A 22,277-nucleotide genomic window follows, 5' to 3' on the forward strand; every position below is an offset into this window, starting at 1 on the left:
AATTTGAGATAATTTACGTTTGGTTACAAATGCAACAAACTTCACATTCACTGGAAGTTTTAGGGTCTGGAATAACTTTCATTAGCTCCACTCTGCCTGTTTTTAACAAGGCTTGCATGGGATAAAGCTGCTGGGAGAGGTCCTGGCCACAGTGGAGCAGCTCCAGGAATGCCAGTGCTGAGCAGAGCACAGAGCCAAGCCCCACCTGCCTAGGGATCAGCCTGCCAGCAGGACTCAGCCTATTCCTGCCACACATGCTGCCTGTCCTGCTCTGTCCTTAACCCTTCTGGGCTCCCAAATGCAGGGTGAGCTGAGGGGCAAGTGTTGGGGGACACAGAAGGCCACAGAATTCACAACCACACCCTCCCAGACTCCCTGTTCCAGCACTCTAAGGCCAGGGCATGGCTGTGGCAGTGAATGAAAGCTGCTCCAGGCAGGCAGGGCAGAGTGGGGATGCCATGGATGCTGCAAACTGCAAGGAAGGCTTTTGTCACTGCTGAAGTAGAGCCACCCCATCACACAGTGAAAGCCAGAGCCAGCACAGCAAATTGCTCCACACATTAGTGAAATTACTGCTCTGAAGCATGAAATCACTGCCACTGTCTGCAGGGCTCAGCCTGCCCTGGTGCCTGTGCAGAGCTCTCCCTTGTGTGGAGCTCTGACAGCACAGGGCTGAGCATGTCCCATGTTCTACCTGCACTCCTTCAGTTACACTGATGCTTGCTTCACAAATATTCATCCATTTCTCTGTGTCTTCATTTAGTGCATGGCAGGTCCAGGGTAACTGGAGATTTTCCAAAAAAAAAAATTTACTTGTTTTTAAATTATCATGGATACTGCAATTTATACCAGCTGCTGGTTATACCAGCTGGGGATCACCTGAGCCCTGGGGCAAGATGCTTGCCCATGCCATTACTTCAGACTTTGGCATAATGCAGGTCAGGCTGTAGACCTTTTATGCTTTATTTAAGCTTTTACTAAAGTTTTATTTTCCAGTGACAGGTTTACAGACATTGAGACAGTTTTATTACAGCAAATAAACAATAAACTAAATATTAAGAGCTCATATGGCCACTGTCTTTCCTTCCTGCTGATGCCACACATTAATAATAATACATTTATCTCCACATTGCAGAGATTTTTTTCTATAAAAGTGACAGTGTTCACAGTACAGAACCAGTCAGAAAACCTACTGCACCAGCCCCTTTTCCAGTTTTGATGTTCCTAGTTACGTTGAGTTTCTGTCTTGGCTCTTTTCCATATTAAATGTGAGTCACTGACACCTCTGTGGTCTTCAGAGAAAAAACCTTCTGAGATGACAGGGAAGAGACAGAATCAATTTAAATACCCCAGCTTACAGAAATCTGTGCAGCCAGGCAGCAACAGTGATGCTGAGCACCAAGAGTGCAGCCCAAAGAGCCTGAACCCCACAGCAGGTCAGAGCTGCACACAGCAGCAGCACAGACATCAGCCTGGAGACTCCTCACTGCCTTCCCCTGACACTGCACCACGAGTCATCACCCCAGCATATGGCACAGAAAGGTCATATATTACAGCTGCCTTCCTTGACATTCTTCACATGGGTTCATGATTAAACAAGGAGACTAGTCTAAAAGTTTCCAGGTGCACTTTCCTATTTTCTTAGATAATGGTCTGTGTCCAGCACGAGCATGAGAGTCTGGAACAGGCAGGGAATTACATAACCACACCTGGTTACAAATCAGAGCTCCTGCCACCAGCAGCTCCAGCCCCACCAACCTGCTGACACCTTCCCCAGGGAGGCTCTTCACCATTCCCAGAAGCACAAATAGGTTTGCTCACACACAAGCATGCATATAGGTAGGTATTATACCAAGCTAACATTTAGAAAGGCTGAACTATTCACTTAAGAAAAGCTGGAAGTGACTTAAAAAAAAATCTGTCGCCTCAATCCTCTGAATCAGTTTTTTTTTCAGCCACTTCAAGCCCAGTGACTCAAGGATGGCTTTGGGAACATCAGGAGGAGGAATGCACCTTCCTGTAAAGCTCTTTGCCACAGGTTTCTCCCACCTTTGGTCATGGCAAGCCTCAGGCTCCCCGTGATGGTGGCAGTGAGATGCTGTCTCCCCTGCAGCTGCAAGGCTGAGCCAGGGAGGAGCTCAGTGCAAACAGCCTCACTCACACAGGAACATGCTCAGACTGTAAGAAAAGCCTGTCCTGATCTAGCAAGTGGAAAACCCTTGGGACAGCTGGTCAAAGACATGTAAACAGGATATTCTAATTTTGCCTCCTCTACCTTTGGGAAACAGCAGCACTAAATGCTGTAGATGTGGGCTCATTTCCTGCCTGGGAATTCAACTGGGGGGAGAAGCACAAGTTAGAAAATGAACACCCTGCCCACGTGTTCATGCTGTCCAAGGCAGACCTGAGGGGGCAGGGGCTGTTCCAGGCTCCTGTCTGCAGTGATTCCTGCAAGAAGGCAGCTCTGAGCTTCCCACCATGAGCTCCATTCTCAGCTTCAGGGCTCCTCCCAGACCTGCTGGAATGGACAGGTCTCCCTCTGACTGGCACTGAGCTGCCAACACCTGAATGAATCCAGCTTTACAACTCCTAGTGCCTTAGAAAAAGATGCCCCACAGTGCAAAGTCCTGACAGTAAACTTCATCCTGGCAGGTTTCTGCTAGGTCAGGTATCTTCTGTCTGGTCTGCTTTGACTTTTTGCTGGATCAGGTATTGTCAGTCCTGGATCAGGTAACAGTCTGCTCTCCAGCAGCTGGAATGAGCTCCAGGGTATGTCATCTGTCTGGCTAATTCGACACAAATGTGAACACACACTTGATCCACATCCAAACAGTATCAATGAATGATCCAGAAATGCACAAATACAACACTCAGGACCATCCCTCTCCCCTACTTCAACCTGGACTGTCATCTTGACATGAAACAGGAGCAAAGTGGGTATAAAAGGGCAGAAACTGGGGGGAAAAAAAAAACCAAAAAACAAACCCAGAGATCTATTTTTCTGTGATGAAATAGGTGTGAAATGGATATGGTCACAACACCTAGCTAAGAAGCACATGTTAAATCTGCTTATGCCCTCAGTTATGAGCTCTCTGCCAGAGAGTGACAAACCAGCAGCCAGAGCTGGCAGACTGTGTCTAAAATCACACCATTTTTGCCACCCACTACTCTGTGCTTGCAGACAGAGCAGTGGCACAAGTGCCTGGCTGCCCTGCAAAACCTGGGCACTGAGGGAAGAATGTCCAAGACACTGACTTGGCTTGGAAAGGAGCTGACACAGAAGGCAGCACCACCTGCACCAGGGTTTTGGCATCATCTGCCCTTTTCACAACCTGCCCACTGCACCTGCAGCCAAAGCTGTGGCCCACGAGCCCTGCAGAGAATCCTGCAGCCACTCAGCTGCAGTGCCAAGCTGCTGCTGGTGAAGAGCACCCCAAGTCCTGCAAGAGCACTTGGCACTGAGGTGCAAACAGGGAAACACCCCTGGCCTCGATGGCTCCTGCCAAAGAGCAGTTTGCTGGAGGGGGGAAGGATTTCTCTCTGCTGGCAGAGCCTCCTTCACAAACAGCTGCCACCACCCACAGCAGACCAGCCACAGCACAGGAGCTGTGCCCAGAGCTGCACTGGGTGCCTGCCCACAGCCCAGCACACACAGCATCCTCTGCCAGGGTGGTTTCTGGGAGATGGACTGTCTCCTGTAAGCTGGGTGCCAGCCTCAAGTCAAAGTGAGGAACAAGACATGAGATGCTCTTCCCTCCCACTCCTGACACCTCACCACCCAAACATCTCTTATTCAGCAGCTCCACCACCCACAGTCATAAGACAGCAAAGGAGTCCTGGCTAAATTTCTAGCAACTCTCAGAAAAATAGAACTAAAGCAGAGCTGAAGAGCAAACTCCCCTGGTATAATTATTCTTTAAAAATCTTTCTAGAAACAGCAAAAATCACCTCCTCAAGAGCTGCATAACCAGGGAAAGAGTGAGCAGACAGAAAAGGGTTAGGAAGGTAATTTTTCACTTTGTTAGTTACAGTAAACATCTCCAAATAAATGTGACCTTATTCATTTCAGCATTTCAAACCTCCCTTCTCCATTTTGAAAGGTTACATGAAGTGATGAAATGTTAGTTAATTTATGTGTTAGAGGACTTGCTAAAAAATAGCAGAAACCTATAATCATTCCATAATTATAAGTCAACACTTAACTGATATGAGAAGCCTCTATTCATAGCCACTAAAAGGAGCATTCATTCCTCTTTACATCACCCCTTTACCATCATGTCTTGGTGCAATTTCCAACAGCAGGTGAAACCACTAAAAATTGGAAGCAGTGTGAGAAATTTTCCTCTATCTGGTTTTAATTAAAACACTCAGTAAAACAGAGAAAGTGATAGAGAGAGGCAACCCCTTCCACCTCAGCTGCTGCCTGTGCATCCATCCTTGGAGAGCCCTTGGACACCTCACCTGCAGGGCCAGTGGGATCATGACAAAAGCAATGAAGGATCATCCACATCACACAGATTATGAACCATGTGGGAGTTGTTTGGTGCCCTTTTAGGTGTCAGGGGTGCACCTGAGAAGAGGTGGGCTCTCTTTGGGAATCCTGGATGAGACCTGAGCTCCCATCTCTCAGAGACAGCTGGGCACAGCTGGAGTCCCACAGCAGAGGCTGACACACCCCAGCCCTGGCTCAGACACAGCTTTGTGGGCCAAGAGCCCAGACTGGGGCTGGACCAAGCACAGGGCACCCAGGACATGCAGCTCCAGAGTCCCCATGGCCCAGGGCAGTCACCCTGAGCTCCAGCTCAAGCTGCTGCTGGTTTCCTTTGCCACACACCTGGATTCCAGAGGGCCTTTCTGCAGAGCTGCCTCCAGTGGGCTCCCAGCACTGGGGGAGGCTGTGGCTCCCCAGGTGTGGGACTTGCCTTTTCCCTGTGTTGAATCCCATGAGGTTCCCATTCCTGCCTTTCTGCAGCCTCTCAGGTCCTGCTGGGCACCACCACATCCATCCAGTCCACAAGCAGAATTCATGGTGGTGCAACCCTCAGGCTGGCTACAGGGTGCTCTGTCCATCACCCTGGTCACTGCTGGAGGTGTCAAACACTGCTGACTCCAGAGCTGGCTCCAGCAGGGGCTGCTGAGGTGCACCACCAGTGAGTGGCTCCAATCAGCCTCATCCTGCTGGTCACACCCCAGCTCAGCCAGTTTCAGTCCATCCCACCCTCTCTTCTGCACCAGCTTGTCCAGAGGGATGCCATGGGTGACAGCATCAAAAGCTTTACTAGTGCTGAGATCAAGCACCACTGCTCTGCCCTAATTCCCCAAGCTTTCCATCACAGAAGGCAAGCCCAGCACCCCTGCTCCATGTTTTCCCTGCTCTTCCTTTCTCTCCATATCTGCAGGAGCACCTCTTGACTTCCCTGCCCTCCACCAGGGCCAGCCCCAGACGAGCCCTGGTCTCCTGATACTGCCCCCAGGTCACCTGTCCCTGCCTCCACCCCTTAGATATTACACAAATCCTTTCCATTTCTTCCTTCAGAACCCCCTGCCCACCCCTGCAGGCCTCTTGCCACTTAAGTTATTTGCCACTTAATTAAAGGATTAATTGCCTGCATCTCAGGATGGACCATTCCTGAACCTGGAGCCTGCAAGCCTTGAAAAACAAACCAGTTTTCCTGACTCCTTTTCACTGCTCCCTATCTACTTTAGACCTACTGTAAGTCAGTAAAATAGAGAATTTATATGAGATATTCAAAGTCAGTTCAGCCTACAGAAATGCTCTCCCCTCTTGTAGTACTGGCAGAGTCTGGACTTCAGCTTCCAAGTAAATCTCACCCTGTCTAAATTCACAACAAAATGACACAGCTAAGTAAAGAGCTACCTGTGAATATTTACACATTAAATGACTGCTTAAAGATTTAACTCCCCACTGGATTCTCTTTGGACTTAAAAATAAGCATAAATGCATTTCTGAGTCTGACCTTTGATCAAAACATTCAAGATCAGTGTGTAAATCACTCAGTTGGGATTTTTCTTTCTCATGTGTTAAGTCACTGCAGCACAGCCTAATGCAAACATTCTGTTAATTGCACAAAAGCCCTTTTGGAATCTCTCCTTTCACTGTATTCACCAAGAAATACGTTCCTCAATGCTCTCTTGGAAAAAAAAAAACCAACAAAGCAACTATAACACAACCCACAAAACTTATCTTTTAAAAACTAGCTAAAAGAATTGGTTCAGTTGTTGGGGGTTTTAAAATTCATTTTTGCTTTAAAAAAAAAAAATACTAGAGCCTTTGTCTGCAGATGAATGTAACCTCTTCTGTAATTATATCCATGAAAATAAGGGCAGCTTTTACCAAACCAATGATGAAACTCTCTACTGTGCTTTCTCTGTAAGGTTAAGAGAGAATTACAGAGTTGGGACTGAGCTGGTGCCTGCACATCCCTTGCTTCTCCCACTGGTGCCTTGGACAGATGAAGGATTAATAATTTCTCCAGATGAGTTAATTGTCCCTCTCAGAGAAGGAACCATTGTTGATCCTCAGTTAAAGCAGACTGGGCTTCACTCTAGTACCAGCCACAAAATCTTCTCTGGTTGTCTTCCACCACAGCAGGAGAGATGTTTCTTCAAGCAAAGCAGGGAAAAAAAAACCCCAAAACAACCAACTCAGAGATCACTCAGAATGCTGCTCCCCATTGGTTTTCAGCTGGTGGAGCCACAGCTCTATCCTGCAGTGGAGTCAGTGAGTCAGGCTGGCAGGAGTGTGCATCCCTCTCGCTGTCCTTCCCTGAGCTGGTGCTGGCAGCTGAGCTCCCTGTCCCTGCAGGGCCAGGCTGCACCCAGCACACAGCCCTGGGGAAGCAGCTCAGCACCTCCAGCTCACCCCTGGAGCCCCAGGCTCCAAACTCCTCCTCCCCTGCACAGCCCCTTACACTTCCTCGTGGCCTGATCGTGGAGCTCTTCCAGAGAGGAACATCTGAATTATTTTATTCCTGTTCAGGACTAACCATGTGGACTGGCACCTGTTCTGCTCTCTGTACCTCAGAACATCCTTATCTCACTTCTTCCCTCCCTTCCCAGCTTGTGCCCTGCAGGATGAGCACAAACTGCAAATGTTTGATCCCCAAAGGTCACACTCGACCTGGAGTCACTCTTTCTTAACTCAGACCCCGAGACAGCACTTACTGTCAACTGCTTGGTGAGAAACTGCAAGCTGCATGGTCCAAAAAATTCAAACAGCAATTGATTTGCAGGCTATTGGACACTTTCTGGGAGCTATTTTTGGGGAACAGTAGTGTTCCAGCAGGAAACAATGCATGCAGAACTGAGCCTGCACATCCAGCTCCCAGATCTTCCTTAAAACAGGAATTAATGTCCACTCTTCAGGGAGATTTTTTACACACTGTTGTCACCTGGGAATGCAGCTCTCTTCACTGCATTCTGGTTGCACTCCCTGTCAAATTTACAACATGTACAAACAAAACTGAAGTCATGACATTCCCTCACTGTGCCCCTATAATTTGGTCAAAATGAGAATGGTTCAAATTAAAAACAAGGTGAGTTTATAGCACTTTTAGCTCAGCCCTGGTGCTGGCAGTTCTGGACCAACATTGCCTTGAAATGGCAAAACTCCAGAAAACATTTGGGGGAATGCAAATACACATTCAGAAGCTTCATAACAAAAGTGAAATAATGTATTTCTCAGAAACTTAAGCAAATATTACAATGTATCTGCCAGAACTATCAGCAGCCTCCTTTTTTTTTTTTTTAAGCTATGTTCTCTCTTGCCTTTTCCACACTGTATGGGAATGTGAAGTCAGAATCTCCCCAAATACTGAACTGGGAACACCTGGAGCAGGGCTAGAAACTCCCCACACAGGCATTGACCCAGCTGGGAACAGAAGAGCTCCAGGTCAATGCTCATTATTCAAGGGGTACTATGTCAGAAAAACAAACAAAGTCCTTCCCCCCAGTCCTGAAATGCACTTTGTCTCTGACCCTACAATAATCTGACAGCAGCTTTCCCAATTCTGCCAGTCCAACCAAGCAAAACGCAGCAATTTCAAAGGAAGCTCTGCCACAAAGGAGCCCAGGATTTGTCCTTCAGCTCAGGAGTGTGGGTTTTGTTTGTGGGTTCATTTTTCCTCCTTTCAGGAGCTGCAGGAGTAAATCAGACCAGGTGAGATGTGGTGTCCAGCCAGAGCCAGGACACCACAAGGGTTTGAGCTGCTCCCTGCTCCTGCCACCCCATGGGAAGTCAGACAAAAGGAGGTGGGAAGCAGGGAAAGAGGGAAAAGCAGAGCTTCACACACTTGGAACAGCAGGAAGATGATTTGCAAGCCTGCACTTGGCACAACTTCAGAGTGTTTTCCTTGGGGCAGCCTCTGTGGATCTCCTCTTTCTGGGCTGGATTCCTCCCAGGTGGGAAAGAGGGGCTGAGAAAGCCTTTTCCCAAAAGATCACCAGTTTGCTCTTACACAGCATTCCAGGCTGTTTCAGCCTAACCCAAGCTATCCCTGCTCTTTTCACATTTTCGTAATAGGTCAGGGAGGTTTTTTGGGTTTGCTTTTTTTAAAAGGTGTGGTCTGGCACTCCAGTCATTCCACCCCACGTGGAATTGCCCCAGTGCTCTCAGGCAATGTGGGATTTGGTGAGTGGGTTGCCACATCTGCACTCTGCCAGGAACTCCTGCAAGGGGCAAACCTCATCCATGCTGCACTCAAAGCCCAAACCTGCCTGGATTTGAGTCCTTCCCTTCTCCAGACTGGGCAGTGACCAACTGCAGGGGCTGCTGGTGTGGCTGCAGCACTCTCCAAGAACAGGGAACACCTCCAGCACTGCCACTCACCACCCTCACACAGGAATGCCTCCCCCAAAACCAACTCACAGACACACTGGGAGATTCTCTGCCCAGGCACAGCAAAGTAAGTTTTTTTTCTAACTGTGAAGGAGCATCTGAGTCTAGCACCTGGTGACTGCCAAGATTTCATAAAAAGACATTAGGTAAGAACAGGCAGGACTTATTATTTTGCAGGGAAAAAAAACCCCACCAGCCAACCAACCTAAACAAAAAAGGCAAGAAAATGGGAAGAGCCCTCAGTCACTCAGCACAGGCAGCACCAGGGTGATCTCTAGAACCAGCTGCAGCTCATGTGCATCACCCTGTCTGTGCCTGTAGCTGTGCTGTACATCCTCTCCAGCTCTGGATTCCTTTAAGGACCTTGCTCTGGGCAGAAGGGAACAAGGAGAAGAAAAGCAGAGGATGCACAACTCACATCTGGACACAGCCTCCACCCCACCACATCTTCCACTCCATCCTGAGAGGAGCAACCTGGGGACTCTGTGCCCAGAAGTAACTTTGCAGGAGCTGAAAGAGGTCACAGGACAGAGATCACAGCTCTGTCCCTCACCACTGACTCCACCTGCTCATGGTCACCAATTCCCTGCAAATTGTCACACAAGCACTGACCTGCCAAAGCTCCAGGCTCCCAGGCAAGCAGCACGTGGCTTCTACAGCCCCAGCACAGAGCAGATACACATGGCCACTCAAACCTGGGATCTGTGAGCTTTCTGTGCTTCCTGGCACTGACCCCCTGGAGAACTCTGCTTCTGACCTGAGGCCAAGGAGAAGCTTCCAAATTTGAGTGATGGAGTTAAAATCACGGGGGTGTAGTTAAATAGAGGTGTGTGCTTTCACATGGTGAAGGGTTTTAAAAATATAGTAATAGGCATGGGACAAGACAGAGAATTTTGAGTGTTGTCTCCTCTCTGTGCTCTTCTTCCTTCTTCGTGGTTTCAGGCAGCAGTTTTTGGTTGGACAGTCAGTGCTGCACTGCAGGTCAGGAGTTTGGTTATTGGGTCAAAAGTATAAATAATATAGGTGTTAGCTTTTAATTGGACTGGTTAGCTCTAAAAGACCTTGTAACTGGCTAGATTCACCTCCATTTTGTTCACTTTTAGCTGGTAGCTGGAAATATTGCAGAACTCTCTGTACTTTAGATAAGATTTAATAAACAACCAAGCCTGAACACAAGAAAATTCATCTCCTTCATGTTTTTAATCTTAACTCTGAGTGAAGGAGAGAAAAAAAAAAAAAAAAAAAAAAAAAAAAAAAAAAGCCAAGCCACTAATTAAGTGGTGCAGATAGCAGCATTACAAGTTTCCAACAGAGCAAGTGCATCACTGCAGCTCTGCAGGGCTGCACTGCCAAGGGCCAGCCCTGCCCCAGCCAGGAACAGGTACAAGCCAAGAGACTTTCCAAGACAACCAGCTACTGACCTACACTTCAAAAAAATTACATGCTTATTTCTGAAACCAGCTCCAAATATGGACCCTAACACACTTGATTGCTGTGCAGGTCTGTTTTCTATTGAGTGTGTAGATTTGGGAAACATGGCTCTGATTAAAAATGGGCAACCCACCAACTGCAGGGAATTTTCACATAACTGCCTGGCAAAAACAAACAAAAAAAAAAATAAATAGAGCTGCAACAGTTATTGCCATTCATCAAAACTTCTGCCTTGTTCCCTGAGGAATTGCCTGTTTGCCCCACCTACACCTGGGATCAGAGCAAGGTTACACAAGGTGAGGAGCAAATGCACAGAGAAACACTGAGAACCCAAGATTTTACCAATTACAGCTCTTTCCATAGTTGTTTTGTCTTAGCTGATATTGCACTCCAGTGTCTTTTGCTTCTTCCCTTTTTCTTTAAGGAAAACCAAAAATCACCATTCCTTTTGGAGCAGCACAGTTGTGGAGGGATGGAAAGGGTGACAGAGCATCCACAGGCAGTGGGGCTGATCCTGCTGCATTTCATGAGCAGGCAGGGCAGAGAGCACATGGCCAGGATCACACACTGGTGTGAGCAGGGTAACCACAGCAGAGTGAGAGTTTATTCACTCTCCCCTTGCTCAGAAACACTCTGTCAGTGACTGTCTTCCAGTTATTCCATATTTGACTCACACAAATGGATCTAGCAGGAATTTCACACCAGCAGAACACGGAAAACCAAGATCCTGCTCTAACTGTGATGCTGCTGGAGGTAAGGTCACATCCACAAGGCCAAGAAAGCAGAACCAGCCCCAGCAGCAGAGCCCTTGGCCCATGTTTGATTCATCACAGTCACTACCAGACTTCTCCCTCTGGTTAGAAATCTCTTCCCACCAAAGGTTTCCAACCCACACACACACAGAGGAGCCTGGCATTAAAATCTGGGGCACCCATGAGCTGTGTGCCAGCAGCACCTGACCCAGGCAGGGATGCAGGGCCAGCACAGAGGGAGCTGAGAAGGAGCAGCAGGACCACCCAGCCCAGCCCAGCAGCTCCACCTGCACCCCTGGGGATGAGCTCCAGCACAGGGGAAAGCTCTGTGCCATGACCATGAACAAAAGGGTATTTCCCATGCCTGGGAGAGGCCACAGGCTCTCCACAGACCACAGGAAATATGATCCAAGCCAGCTGAAGCATCTAAACATGCACAACTGTCAAACTGCATTTAGGAATGGCTTTTTGTTTCTCTTTATTTTAACTTTGAAATTTTCTCATTTTTTCAAGTGACCACATTAAAGGCAGAAAACATCTTGTTTTCTCTTTCCAGGAGTTCTGAGGTGTCAGCAGTGAAACAGTTCACCAAAGAAATAAGTGTTTGGATGGCTGGGAAACAATGAAAGTCCCTAGCAGCTCTTCCACAGCAGCCATCTACTTTCCCAAAAAACTGAACTGAAACAAGCTTTGTGCAGCCAAATTCTTAAAAGAGCAATATTACACATGAGACATGACCTCTTGTAACCTATTAAATACCTCCTGGTTGTCCATTTGCTCCACTCCCTATTTCATGACAGCCTCTGATATTTACACTCTCTACACTTGCACTTCTCCCCACATCCCCAAACACACACATTAACCCCAAATCATTTCACTGCTGCTGCCTGCAATTACAGACTGGAGCTGGGGGAGGTGATAAAGTATTTGTGCTGTTATTCCAACCCAAACATATCCCTCTTTCAAAGTTTCAGTTCAAAACCAGACAGAAACACCAGTTTAGTGTATTGGTTTAGATTTGCTGATTTTAACATACTTACTTTTTGCTGTGAGATAGAATTAGGAGTAATAAGTAAGGCAGGCCTAAAAATTAAACGGCATAAAGGAAATCTTCCTGCCTTCTTCTAAATACTAATTAATATAAAACTAGCACACAAAGTCAGTTGATTTCTCATCCCTGGCACCTGAGGAACTCGATTCTCTGCTGGGTGGTTCAGCCCTCAAAGCCCAAAGTTTGCTGGAATGCATAAATGTGACATTAGAGATTTAGTAAGAACTGCTCCAAAAAACAAGGAATGAAGTTTCAGACAATGTGAAATACTCCAGCTGGAAGAGATGCATGACTTGCTTGGCCACTTTTTGTGCTCAGTCTCAGCACAGTAACAAGCAAGGCTATGCTGACAGGGAGCTAGAACAACCCAGTGAGGTTAATCAGAAGAGATAACACATGCCACAGAATGGAACTATCTGCTCCAATGTAGAAAACCAGAAAATCCACTTCCAGAGATGGAACCCACACAGGCACATTGGAAAATCACATACAAATGCAGCCAAACACCACATTTATTGGTTGATCATTAGCACATTTGCTAATTTTGTTTAGAGCTGAAGGCTCATAAGGCAGCAGGAATCCTGCTGCCAGCCTCAGGAGCAGCTCCAGCAATGCCACAGGTACCATGAACCCTCCAGGCAGCTGAACACAAAGGGAGCCTTCCCAAGCTCCTGAGAAACCTTGTGCACATCCCTGAATCCCATCCCTGCTGCTGCAGTGCTGCTCAATTTCACACATCCCCATCCCTGTCACAGAGGGGGCACCTTGTCCAGGATGGGCACAAAAATCATCACACTCTAAGACACTCAGCTTCTCCAGCCACAGAACATGAAATTACTTTGGGCACAACCAACCAGACTCTGCCAACGTGCTCTGAGGTGCTGTCCTGAGATATTTGGGACATATGATGCAGGTAGAAAGCCAACCCTGGAGCTCATTAAATGTCTGCATAAATGTTCTTAATTCAGTAAAAATATCTGGCTTATCACTGTTAGTTTATTTTGTTTCCATTGCTGAACAATCCTATTATATACCTGAGAATTACTTTGCCAAGTTTGGGGTGTTTTTTTAATAATCATTTTAGCATTTTAAAAAATAACCACTTTATGATTAGGCAAATTCTCTTCCTTGGGGAGAGTTTTCTAAGCACCCAATATCCACACAGCAAAGAGACATTTACATCCTAATTCATAAACTGTGGATGTTAAGGATTTCAGCCTAGGAAGCCATCAGTGGTAACACTCCAGCATGTACCATTTACACATTTTAGATGTAAAAGTGTGTTTAGGGATGTGTTCCACTGAAAAAAAAAAAAATCAACTTAAATCAAATTATAGGAACAGTTACTTTGACAGCTATCTGTTCCTTCACAGCAGGGTATTTCTATTCTATTTTCATTTCTATTCTGCCAACCACAGTGCATTAAAGTCATTAAACTGGGATTTCCTCCCAGTTCACACACCAGTGAGGGACTGCACCTCAAATGGGACATTCTCACCCAAAGATCTTTGTGGAAGATCCAGCCCAGAGGTGAGACAGACAGCTGCCCATACAAGTTCAGCTCTGCTTCAGAACCACGTTTGACTTTCAGCCCTGCTTAGGATTCCTCCCTGCCCCACCTGGGAGAGCAGAGCTGGCTGGGCTGGGGGAAGGGTTGGTTTAAAGGGTGTCACATCTGGGATTTATCCTTGAGGAAAGCAACACAGCCCTGGCCTGGAGGTTGTGACAACCCTGAGAGCTGAGCAGAAGCAAAGAACTGCTCAGTGTTTCTCACAGCATTCCCACTCCAAACAAACTGCACTCAGCCCCTGAGACCCTCCCTGCCCCAAAGCCTGGCTGGGCACACAGGAGCCTCTGCCAGGCCTGGGCAGGGTCACAGACCAGCTGCCAGCTCCCCCTGCACCCCAAACCTCTCTACTGGAACCCACCTCCTACCTCTAACCAAATGTGGCAGCTCTTTGGAAAAACGTTTTCCTTCTTTCCCTTCTGCACACAGTGCTTTTACAACATGCAATAAAAAAGAAACAAAAGAACCATTTCTATGAAACAATTCCCCATCCACAGTCAAGTGTCAAGCAATTGAAGATAAGAAAAGGTTTGTCCCCATTCATAACAGGCTTCTGTCCAAGTTATATCCAAATTCCCATTTCATGTTAATTACTCATGTTACATGTATCTAGTACTCAATAAAATAAACACTCATATCCCACAGCTCTCCCCTGCTGTTACTACAGCACTTCCCAACTTCCAGGAGAGTCACAAGGATGTGCAAGGCTAGCAGGGATTGCTAGAAGCCATCTCAGGAGCATCTCAGAGCACATTTCATACCACAGACTCCTCTTTCCCAGCTCTTGTGTTATCCTGTGCTGTTTCCATGTCAATTCCTTCCACCATCTCTCTCCCCCCACTTCCCTGCTCCTCCCTCCCTTTGGGAGATGCCCCAGCTGCAGAGTTCATCACTCTGCCATGATTTCCTCATTCAGGGGACAGGCTCCTGGCAGTCCTGAGGCACCAGGATGCTGCTGCTGCACAGGTCCCCCAGCACCTGCCCCATCAACACCTCCCCCGCCCCTGCTGAGGCTTTCTTGCTCTTTGGAGAGGGTCAGAAAAGCCTGACCACTCTCAGATTAGTTTCAGCAATGTATTTCCCAGCTGTAACAGGGAGGTTGGAAAAGAACAGAACTCTGAGATGCACAGCCTGTTTGAACATTTCAGGTGACCCCACCACGTGAGTTCATTTCTGTTTAACTGTTTGCCTATCAAAGGCAATTTTTTCCTCACGACAGCCTCAACAGTAAATGCTGAAGGACAACAGCTGCCTACCAACACTGAATGACTTTCTAAGCCCAGCAAAAGAGAAATATAAAGTAATTACCAGAAAATAAATCTTTGCTTATCCCCCCCCAAACAATACAGTTTATTAATCATTACCTCTACTTCAATGGCAACAGGAAAGATCTAATATTTCACAAAGAAACCTTCAGGAACTCCTAGGACTGAAAACAGCTCCATAGCAAATCTCTCAAGTGTTCTGGTCACCAACTGCAAGCTCACCTGAATTTCACTCCAATTTCATCTCTATTCAATACAGCTTTTAGACTCACCACTGCTACCTGCCTCAATTTTGATCTCACTGGCATAAACATCCTTCCACTGCATCAACCTGCACACACAGAACAAGCACAAACATACAGCTCTGAATTCATATTGCAGGGTCAAATCCAGATTTACAGGGATGTCTATGCAGAGAGGGCCTGGATGGCTCTAGAGATTTATTTCTTCCCCTCACCTGGTCTTCCCTCCCCTCACCTACCAGGCCAAGGGCTTTTCAACACCATGTTATCAGCACTGTTTCTTGGTGGTGCTCCAAAGAACATGTGCTGTACTGCAGGATGGCTCTGGAAAAAGAGAGAGTCTCCAAAGTCCAGCTACTCAGCAGGGTAGGCAGGGGCTGTGCTAGGCTCAGACTGCATTGCTGACAGAATCCAGACTTGTGTCTCATCCTGAGACACCATGCTGCCCCTTCAGAGCTCCTTCAGTCCCCAGGAGCTGAGATCCCTGCCTTTCCCTGCAGGGTCACTGTTCCCAGTGAGCAGCACCACAGGTGCTGTGAGCTCACCCTGCTCTGCGTTCAGGGGGAGGGCCCTGATGTGCAGAGATGGGGAGAAGCACCTCCACAAAGGGCACTGCCTGCTCAAGGGGAGCTGAGGGACAGCAGCAGAGCTGCAGACTTGCCTGTCTCTCTGGACCTTGCACAGGCAGGCACCTGCACCCCTCTCCTCCCCAGGATCAGGTGCCTCTTGCAGCTCTGGCTGGACAAGGTGACAATGAAGTCACTTCTTGTGCTGGATCCAGCACCAGGATGAGCAGAGCCCTTGCTGGGGATGGCTGGAGCACAGCAGGGTGTGAGTGCTGCCTGCACCCCTCCAGCCTCCCTCCTGCCACTGCTGACAGCACACAGACCTGCTCCAGAACAGCAGCCACATCCAGCAGCCAGCATGGGCCTCTCCCTGCCTGGAGCTGACAAGCCATGGGCTCACAGGATGCATGGCTGGGGTGGGTGTGCCAAAACACAACTCTAACCTTACACTTTTTTTAACACCTAGACATCAGACTAAAGTATTGTGCAGGGAAAACAGAATTTAAGACAGCACCTGAGCTCATGACTTCCCAACACCCACAAGTGTCCTGTTGATACCAAGGGATGAACATTCAATTTAAAAAACATTCCTGAAACAACTGTCACCTCACCTTATACCAATGCTCAGCTCAAAAGAGTTATGAAAATGAGTGAAAGTACTTTTTCTTACCCCACCTCTCAGCATCTGTCACTAAACCAAGCACATTTACACATTACAGTACCTTGACAGGGGGTCTCAGGGGGTTAAGGAGGAGGAGGTTTTGGTGGGGAATGCACAGGAAGCAGCTCAAGGGAACAAAGTCTCACAGCTTTACCCAGTTCAGCTGCTGCCAAAGGAAGGGTCTCCTGGAGCCCTCTGCCTTGGGTCAGCTCCAGCCTTCTCTTTGACAAGGATGAGCTGGAGCAGCTCACCAATCCAGCCCAAACAACCCTCCCTCCTCTGCAGGCTTTGTTTTCCTCAGATCTGTGAGTGCAAGGAGTTGCTGGGAGCACCTGGGAGTGGAATGGTGCTGTCCCTCTCCTGTGCAATGGGCAGATGCAGAGCCTTCCTTTGGCAGCACTGGCATCTTTACTCAGGTTAAACCAAGCAGGAGGGCACCTTCCTTCTCTCTGCAGTTGCACTGGGAGAAGGAAGGAGAGGGTGGAGAAGCAAAGCTCCCAGCACAGCACTGCTTGGGCAGACAGCTGTGAGCTCACCAGACCTGAGGGCTGCACCCTGCTTGGCTTGGCTCCCCCAGAGCCTCTCAGAGACCCTGCACTTCTCCCCCATTTGTATTTATCTGTCCCAGACTATGGGTCCCTCCTGAAGCAGAGCAGGGAGGTGTGGGAGAGCAGCCAGGGCCTGCCAGCACCTTGGGAGAACACTCACACAAACTGAGCCACAACCAGGGCAGGGCTGTTCCTCCAAGCAGAGCTGCCCTGTCCCTTGACCTCAGTTTCAAAATAGCACACTGCTCAATTTTTAATTTTACTGGGGATATGGGGAGGAGACAACAACATGATGACAGGACACAGAGCGCAGTAAATACCTGGTGTCCTCATATCAGCATTTACTCATTAGGCAATTGAGCTCATCTAATTAAGAAGCAGTAAAGCATCTCCTCTGCTCCCTCTACCTTGCTGGACCTGTTGGCTCAACACTTCTGCTCTCCACAGGCACCATAGAACACCCACCAGTGCCTCTGGAGTGTGCCAGACACCAGTGCTAGCTAAGCAGACAGTGCACAGCTGCAGCACGTACAAACTGCAATTAAAATCAATGCATTTTCCTTGCCTCTTTTTATTAACTTGTTTAAGACACCCTCAGGTAAGTCACACTAAAACCAGACTTCTCCCTATTTTTCTGAGCAAGAGCCTGTGCTCAGCCCTGCCAGACTCAGCCAAAACTCAGCATTCACCTAGATGGATCACCTGAACCAAAAACCTGGGGGGATCAAACCCACCAGGATTCATCAAACCCTCAACAACTCACAGAAATCAGCTTTCTCTTTCAAAGCACCCCAGGTTTCTGGGTTTCATGTGCTTCCAAGGTGGAAGCCACAGAAGCCCAGAGGCTTCCCAGGCTCACTGCTCATCCTGCATCTCCTGAGGTTTGCTGCAGCACCTCACTATGGAGCACTCCTGCAAGCAGGGGCACCTGCAACAGCCAAACTCTGATAAATAAGAAAATCTATCCACAACACAGATTCCCCACATTGGCTCCTGGAGCCCCTGATCACACACCCAGTGTTCCCAGAGGAAACACCTCCCAGAGGCTCAGCACAGATAACTCCTTTCTTAATCTTCATTTTACTGCTCAGTCTCTCACTGTACACCATGGAAACGTTAAAGGTAACATTTCCTGCGGTTCCTGTGTTACAAGTCCCATGCAGCCCCTGCACATCTGGGAAGGGAAGCAGAACTGCCCCCAGCAGGATCCCTCAGCTGCTGAGAGCATCTGCCAGGTGCCAACACTGCACCGGGTGACCCATCAGCTTCCTTATCGGCCCTAGATGGATGAAGGAAATTCAGCCTCCTTTGCGCGGGCACAAAAGCCTGCAGAACTCTGCCACTGCAGCTTACAGCAAGGCTTTCCTGGTGGAGAGGTGCTGCTCACTCAGCTACCCCGCTGCCCGGCCAGGTCCCTGTCCCAGACAATGCTGTCCCTGCAGCGCACACCAGAGCTGCACCAAATCACTCCGAGCCCGGCCACTGAACGGACCGAGACCCCCAGGGCTGCACCCCGGGAAGGCGAGCGCCGGGCAGCCTCTCCCCAGAGAGCACGGAGCCAGCCATCCCCGCACAGCCTGGGCGGGGGCTGCCCATCCACACATCACCTGGGCAGCTCCGGCATCGCCCAGGAGCCCCCGGGAGCCCCGGCTCAAGCAGGAGCCGCTCTGAGCGCTGCCGGCCCCGGCTCACGCCGGTCCCCAGCGCTGCCAGCCCCGGCTCACCCCGGTCCCCAGCGCTGCCGGCCCCGGCTCACCCCGGTCCCCAGCGCACCGGAGCCACGGCAGGACTCGCACGCTCAAAGATCAGCTCCCACAGGTGTTTTTAGCCTTTGCCATCCCGTACAATGTAAGAAAGACCGAGCAGCCTAATCCTAATCAGAACACGTGCACTCATCCTCATTTCAGTCACTCCTCCATAAAGACGGCAAGAATTGGGATAACCAACAGGCCGATTTAACCTCAGCAAGGGCTCCTCTCCTGCACACTCCTCTCTGGTCCCAGGAATGTCCCTTGTGCTGAGCAGAGCGTGCGAGGCCTCGGGGGCAGGAACAATGCTGGGCTCCCACAGGTACTGTGAACTAGCACAAAGATTTCACTGAACGAGGCACTAAGAACTGCTCCACCGGCCACACTCATCTACAAAAGTTACCAGAGACTGAGAGCAGGATGGCAAACCCCAGCCCCCGGGATGCTGGAGGTTAGCAGAGAAGCTTCAGCAGCCCGTGAGGAAGGGAGACAAACGACAGTCACCACTGCACAATGAGCTCTCGCCACACTTCACACAAATCTCCCATCCGCACGTGGAAAGGGAAGCATCCCACATCCCGGCAAAGCGCGTTAGGAAGAGACGGGAGAGAGCTCACATACCGGGAGTGAACTACAGGGCAAGCACTTGGAACACCAGACTGTCTGTGGCCATGTGAGACTCCGGCAGGCACCTGGTCCAGAGCAGCCCGGGCACGGCACACCCGCCTCCTCTGCCTCGGCAGCCCCGCACACCGCCGCCCTCCAGCCGCCCGCTCCCCCCGCCCCACTCACCAAAGTACTCCTTCTTCATGTGCATCTCCAGCTCCTTCTCCAGCTCCAGCGTCAGCGCCTCCAGCCGCCTCTCCGCCTGGCTGGGGCCGCTCTCCCGGCACGGCGTCACCTGGTACGGGAGCTTGAACTTGGGCGCCGAAGCGGAGCCTTTGGTGGGGCTGTAGGCGTAGGGGGGCGGCTCGGGGGCGCCGGCCGGGTGCTGCTGCTCGTGCCGCGGCGGGGACTGGGCATGGATGCGGTGGTACACGTCCGCCAGCTCGGGCACGGCGCCGTCCTCCGGCGGGCCGGGCCCCAGCAGCGACGAGCGGGGCGAGGGCAGCTGCAGCTCGGGGTAGGCGCTCATGGAGCCGCGGGAGCTCCGCGAGCTCTGGCTGGAGATGCTGGAGCGCGGGCTGACCACGGCGGGCCCGCCCGAGCCGCGGCCCTCGGGGCCGCAGAGGCTGGAGCGGGGGCTGGCCAGGGCGAGCCCGGCGCCGCCCGCCCCCTCGGGCTCGGCGCTGCCCGGCGGGCCGTACCTGCAGTCCGAGTAGCTGGAGCGGGGGCTGGCGGTGCACGAGTACTGGCTGGCGGTGCTGGAGCGGGGGCTGGCGTGGCGCTGGTCGTAGCCCATGCTGATGCCGCTGGTGCGGTTGCTGCTGGGCTTGCTGCCGCCGCCGTCGTAGCCGGTGAGGCTGGCGCGGGGGCTGGAGTGCTTGCTGGTGTCGCTGGCCGTGCTGGCGTAGCTGGAGCGGGGGCTGAGGGCGGCTCCGTCGTACTGCACCAGGCTGGCGCGGGGGCTGCCGAACTTGTCCTGCCCGGGCACCACCAGGCTGGAGCGGGGGCTGGAGAACTTCTCGTAGGGCAGCGCGGCCGCGCCGCCCAGGCTGGAGCGCGGGCTGGAGAACTTGCCGTGCTCGGCGGCGGGGCCCGGCGGGGCGGCGGCCAGGCTGGCCCGCGGGCTGGCGGCGCCCAGCTTGCCGTCCGGGCCGCCGGCCGCCCGCCCGCCGCCCTTGGCCACGTAGCCGCCCTCGTAGGCGCTGCCCGCGGCGTAGCGGTAGCCCTCGGCCGAGTAGCGCTTGCCCTTGTCGGTGAAGCCGCTGTAGCAGGGCAGCGCCACCTCGGAGCGGGTGCACAGCCCCTCCTCGCAGCACGGCGGGCCCGCGGGCGGCTCGGCGGCGGCGCGGCCGTTGTGGCGGAGCGGGGCGGCTTTGCCGCAGGGGGCGGCGGCGGGGAAGCCTTCGGCGGGCGGCGGCGCGGCGGTGCCGTTCATCTTCCGGCCCCGCTGCTCCGCCGTCATGTGGGCGGCGATGACCCGCTTGGTCTCCTCCAGGTCGGGGTGCAGCACCAGGTCCCGGCGGCCGCCCCGGCCGTACGGACCCTCCGGGCAGGGCTCGTACAGGGACAGGTCCTCCATGAACTTGGTGGCCTTCAGTGCCATGTCCTCCTCGTACTTCTCCATGCTCGGCCGGAGCCCGGCGGCGCGGGGCGGGGGAGGGCGGTGAACTCTCCGCGAAAGCGCAGCCCGGAGCGGAGAAAAAGAAGAGAGCGGTGAAAAATCCAGAAAAATAAAAAGCCAAAAAGATTTATAAAATAAAAAAAAAAAAATTAAAAAATCCCCAAATCCGGCAACACAAAAAGCACCCCAAAAGAAAGCCCCTCGCGGCGGTCCTGGCGGGGCAGCGGCGGGACGCGGCTCCGGGTCCGGCGAGGCGGCGGCCGGGCTCGGGGCGGTCACCCGGGCGGCATCCCGCGCCGGGCGCTGGGCTCGGGGCGGCCGGGCTGCCCGGCGGAGCGCGGCCGGCGCAGACGAGGCGCCCCTGTGTCACTTTCCAGCCTTAAATAAGTTGCTCGGTCCAGTCAATGGCGCGCTGCGCGGAGGAATTTGCGCTCGGCGGGTCCCGGCCCCCGCCGCCCCCGGCGGCCGCCCCGCGGCGGGGCCCGGCTCTCCCGCACCCCCGGGCGGGGGCGAGGGCGGCGGCCGGCCCGGAGGGGCTCTGCGGCGCGGCCAGCGCGGCGCGGGGCGCGGCGAGCCAGGGACTCCTTTGTGTGGGGCAGGAATGCGAGGAAGGAGACTGGGCGCTGCGTCCCGCTGGAATGTAGTTAATGCCGGAGCCAAACAATGATTTTCCCCGAGTCAGTCAGGGAGAGGGCGGCCGCGGCGCTGCTCGCCGGCGGGGTCCGCAGCTCCCTGCTCGGCTGGGGCCGGCCGAGCCCGGCCCGGGGCGGGCGGCGGGGCTGTCACCGCGCCGGGGTCCCCGCGGGGGCTCGGGGAGCGCGCACCGAGCGCTCGGGGTCCCGGCCCGGGGGCTCCGCCGCCCCTCGCTGGGACCCTCCGGCAGCACCGGCGGGGAAGGGGCGGCTCTGCCCCCACAAACATCGGCAGCTCTGCGGGGCCGCGGGTCGGGAGCGGCCCCGCACCTGTGTGGAGTCCCCAGCGCTGGCCAGGTGCCGCCGCTGAAAGGACTTGTGTTTGTAGCACGGCAGCTGAGGGTTGTTGCCAGTTATTTAAGCCTTTAAAAAAAAAAAAAAAAAAAAAAAAAAAGGGGGGGGGGAGCGCTAAGACATATGATAAACATATTGTGGCCTAAAGCAATCTGTGAGCTGACGGGAGTGTAAAAAAGCAGCTACTGTGTGTGTGACTGCAAGAGCTTCATCTGTTGATCGGTGACGAGCACCCCGGCGCCGCTTGCTATTTACATCTGTGTGCTCACGGGAAAGAGCGTCAGAAAACAACAACCCCTCAAAAGGGCAACTGACAAGACCCCCAATACTAATCCATAGCCTACAGTTTTATTGGTTTGTTTGTTTGTTTTTTGGT

General features: G+C 51.7%; 1 protein-coding gene across 1 annotated transcript in view; it reads right to left on the reverse strand.

Annotated features, from left to right (window-relative positions):
* The window catches only part of WTIP (WT1 interacting protein), an 85,968-nt gene extending 64,586 nt beyond the window's left edge, over positions 1–21,382 (reverse strand). The window contains exon 1 of the mRNA XM_056500714.1: positions 19,481–21,382. Within this exon, the coding sequence (XP_056356689.1) occupies positions 19,481–20,918 (1,438 nt within the window). The 5' untranslated portion in view covers positions 20,919–21,382. The remainder of the gene's footprint in view (positions 1–19,480) is intronic.
* Positions 21,383–22,277: the final 895 nt, after the last annotated feature.

This window comes from Oenanthe melanoleuca, chromosome 11 (assembly GCF_029582105.1).
Source record: "Oenanthe melanoleuca isolate GR-GAL-2019-014 chromosome 11, OMel1.0, whole genome shotgun sequence".
NCBI lineage: Eukaryota > Metazoa > Chordata > Aves > Passeriformes > Muscicapidae > Oenanthe > Oenanthe melanoleuca.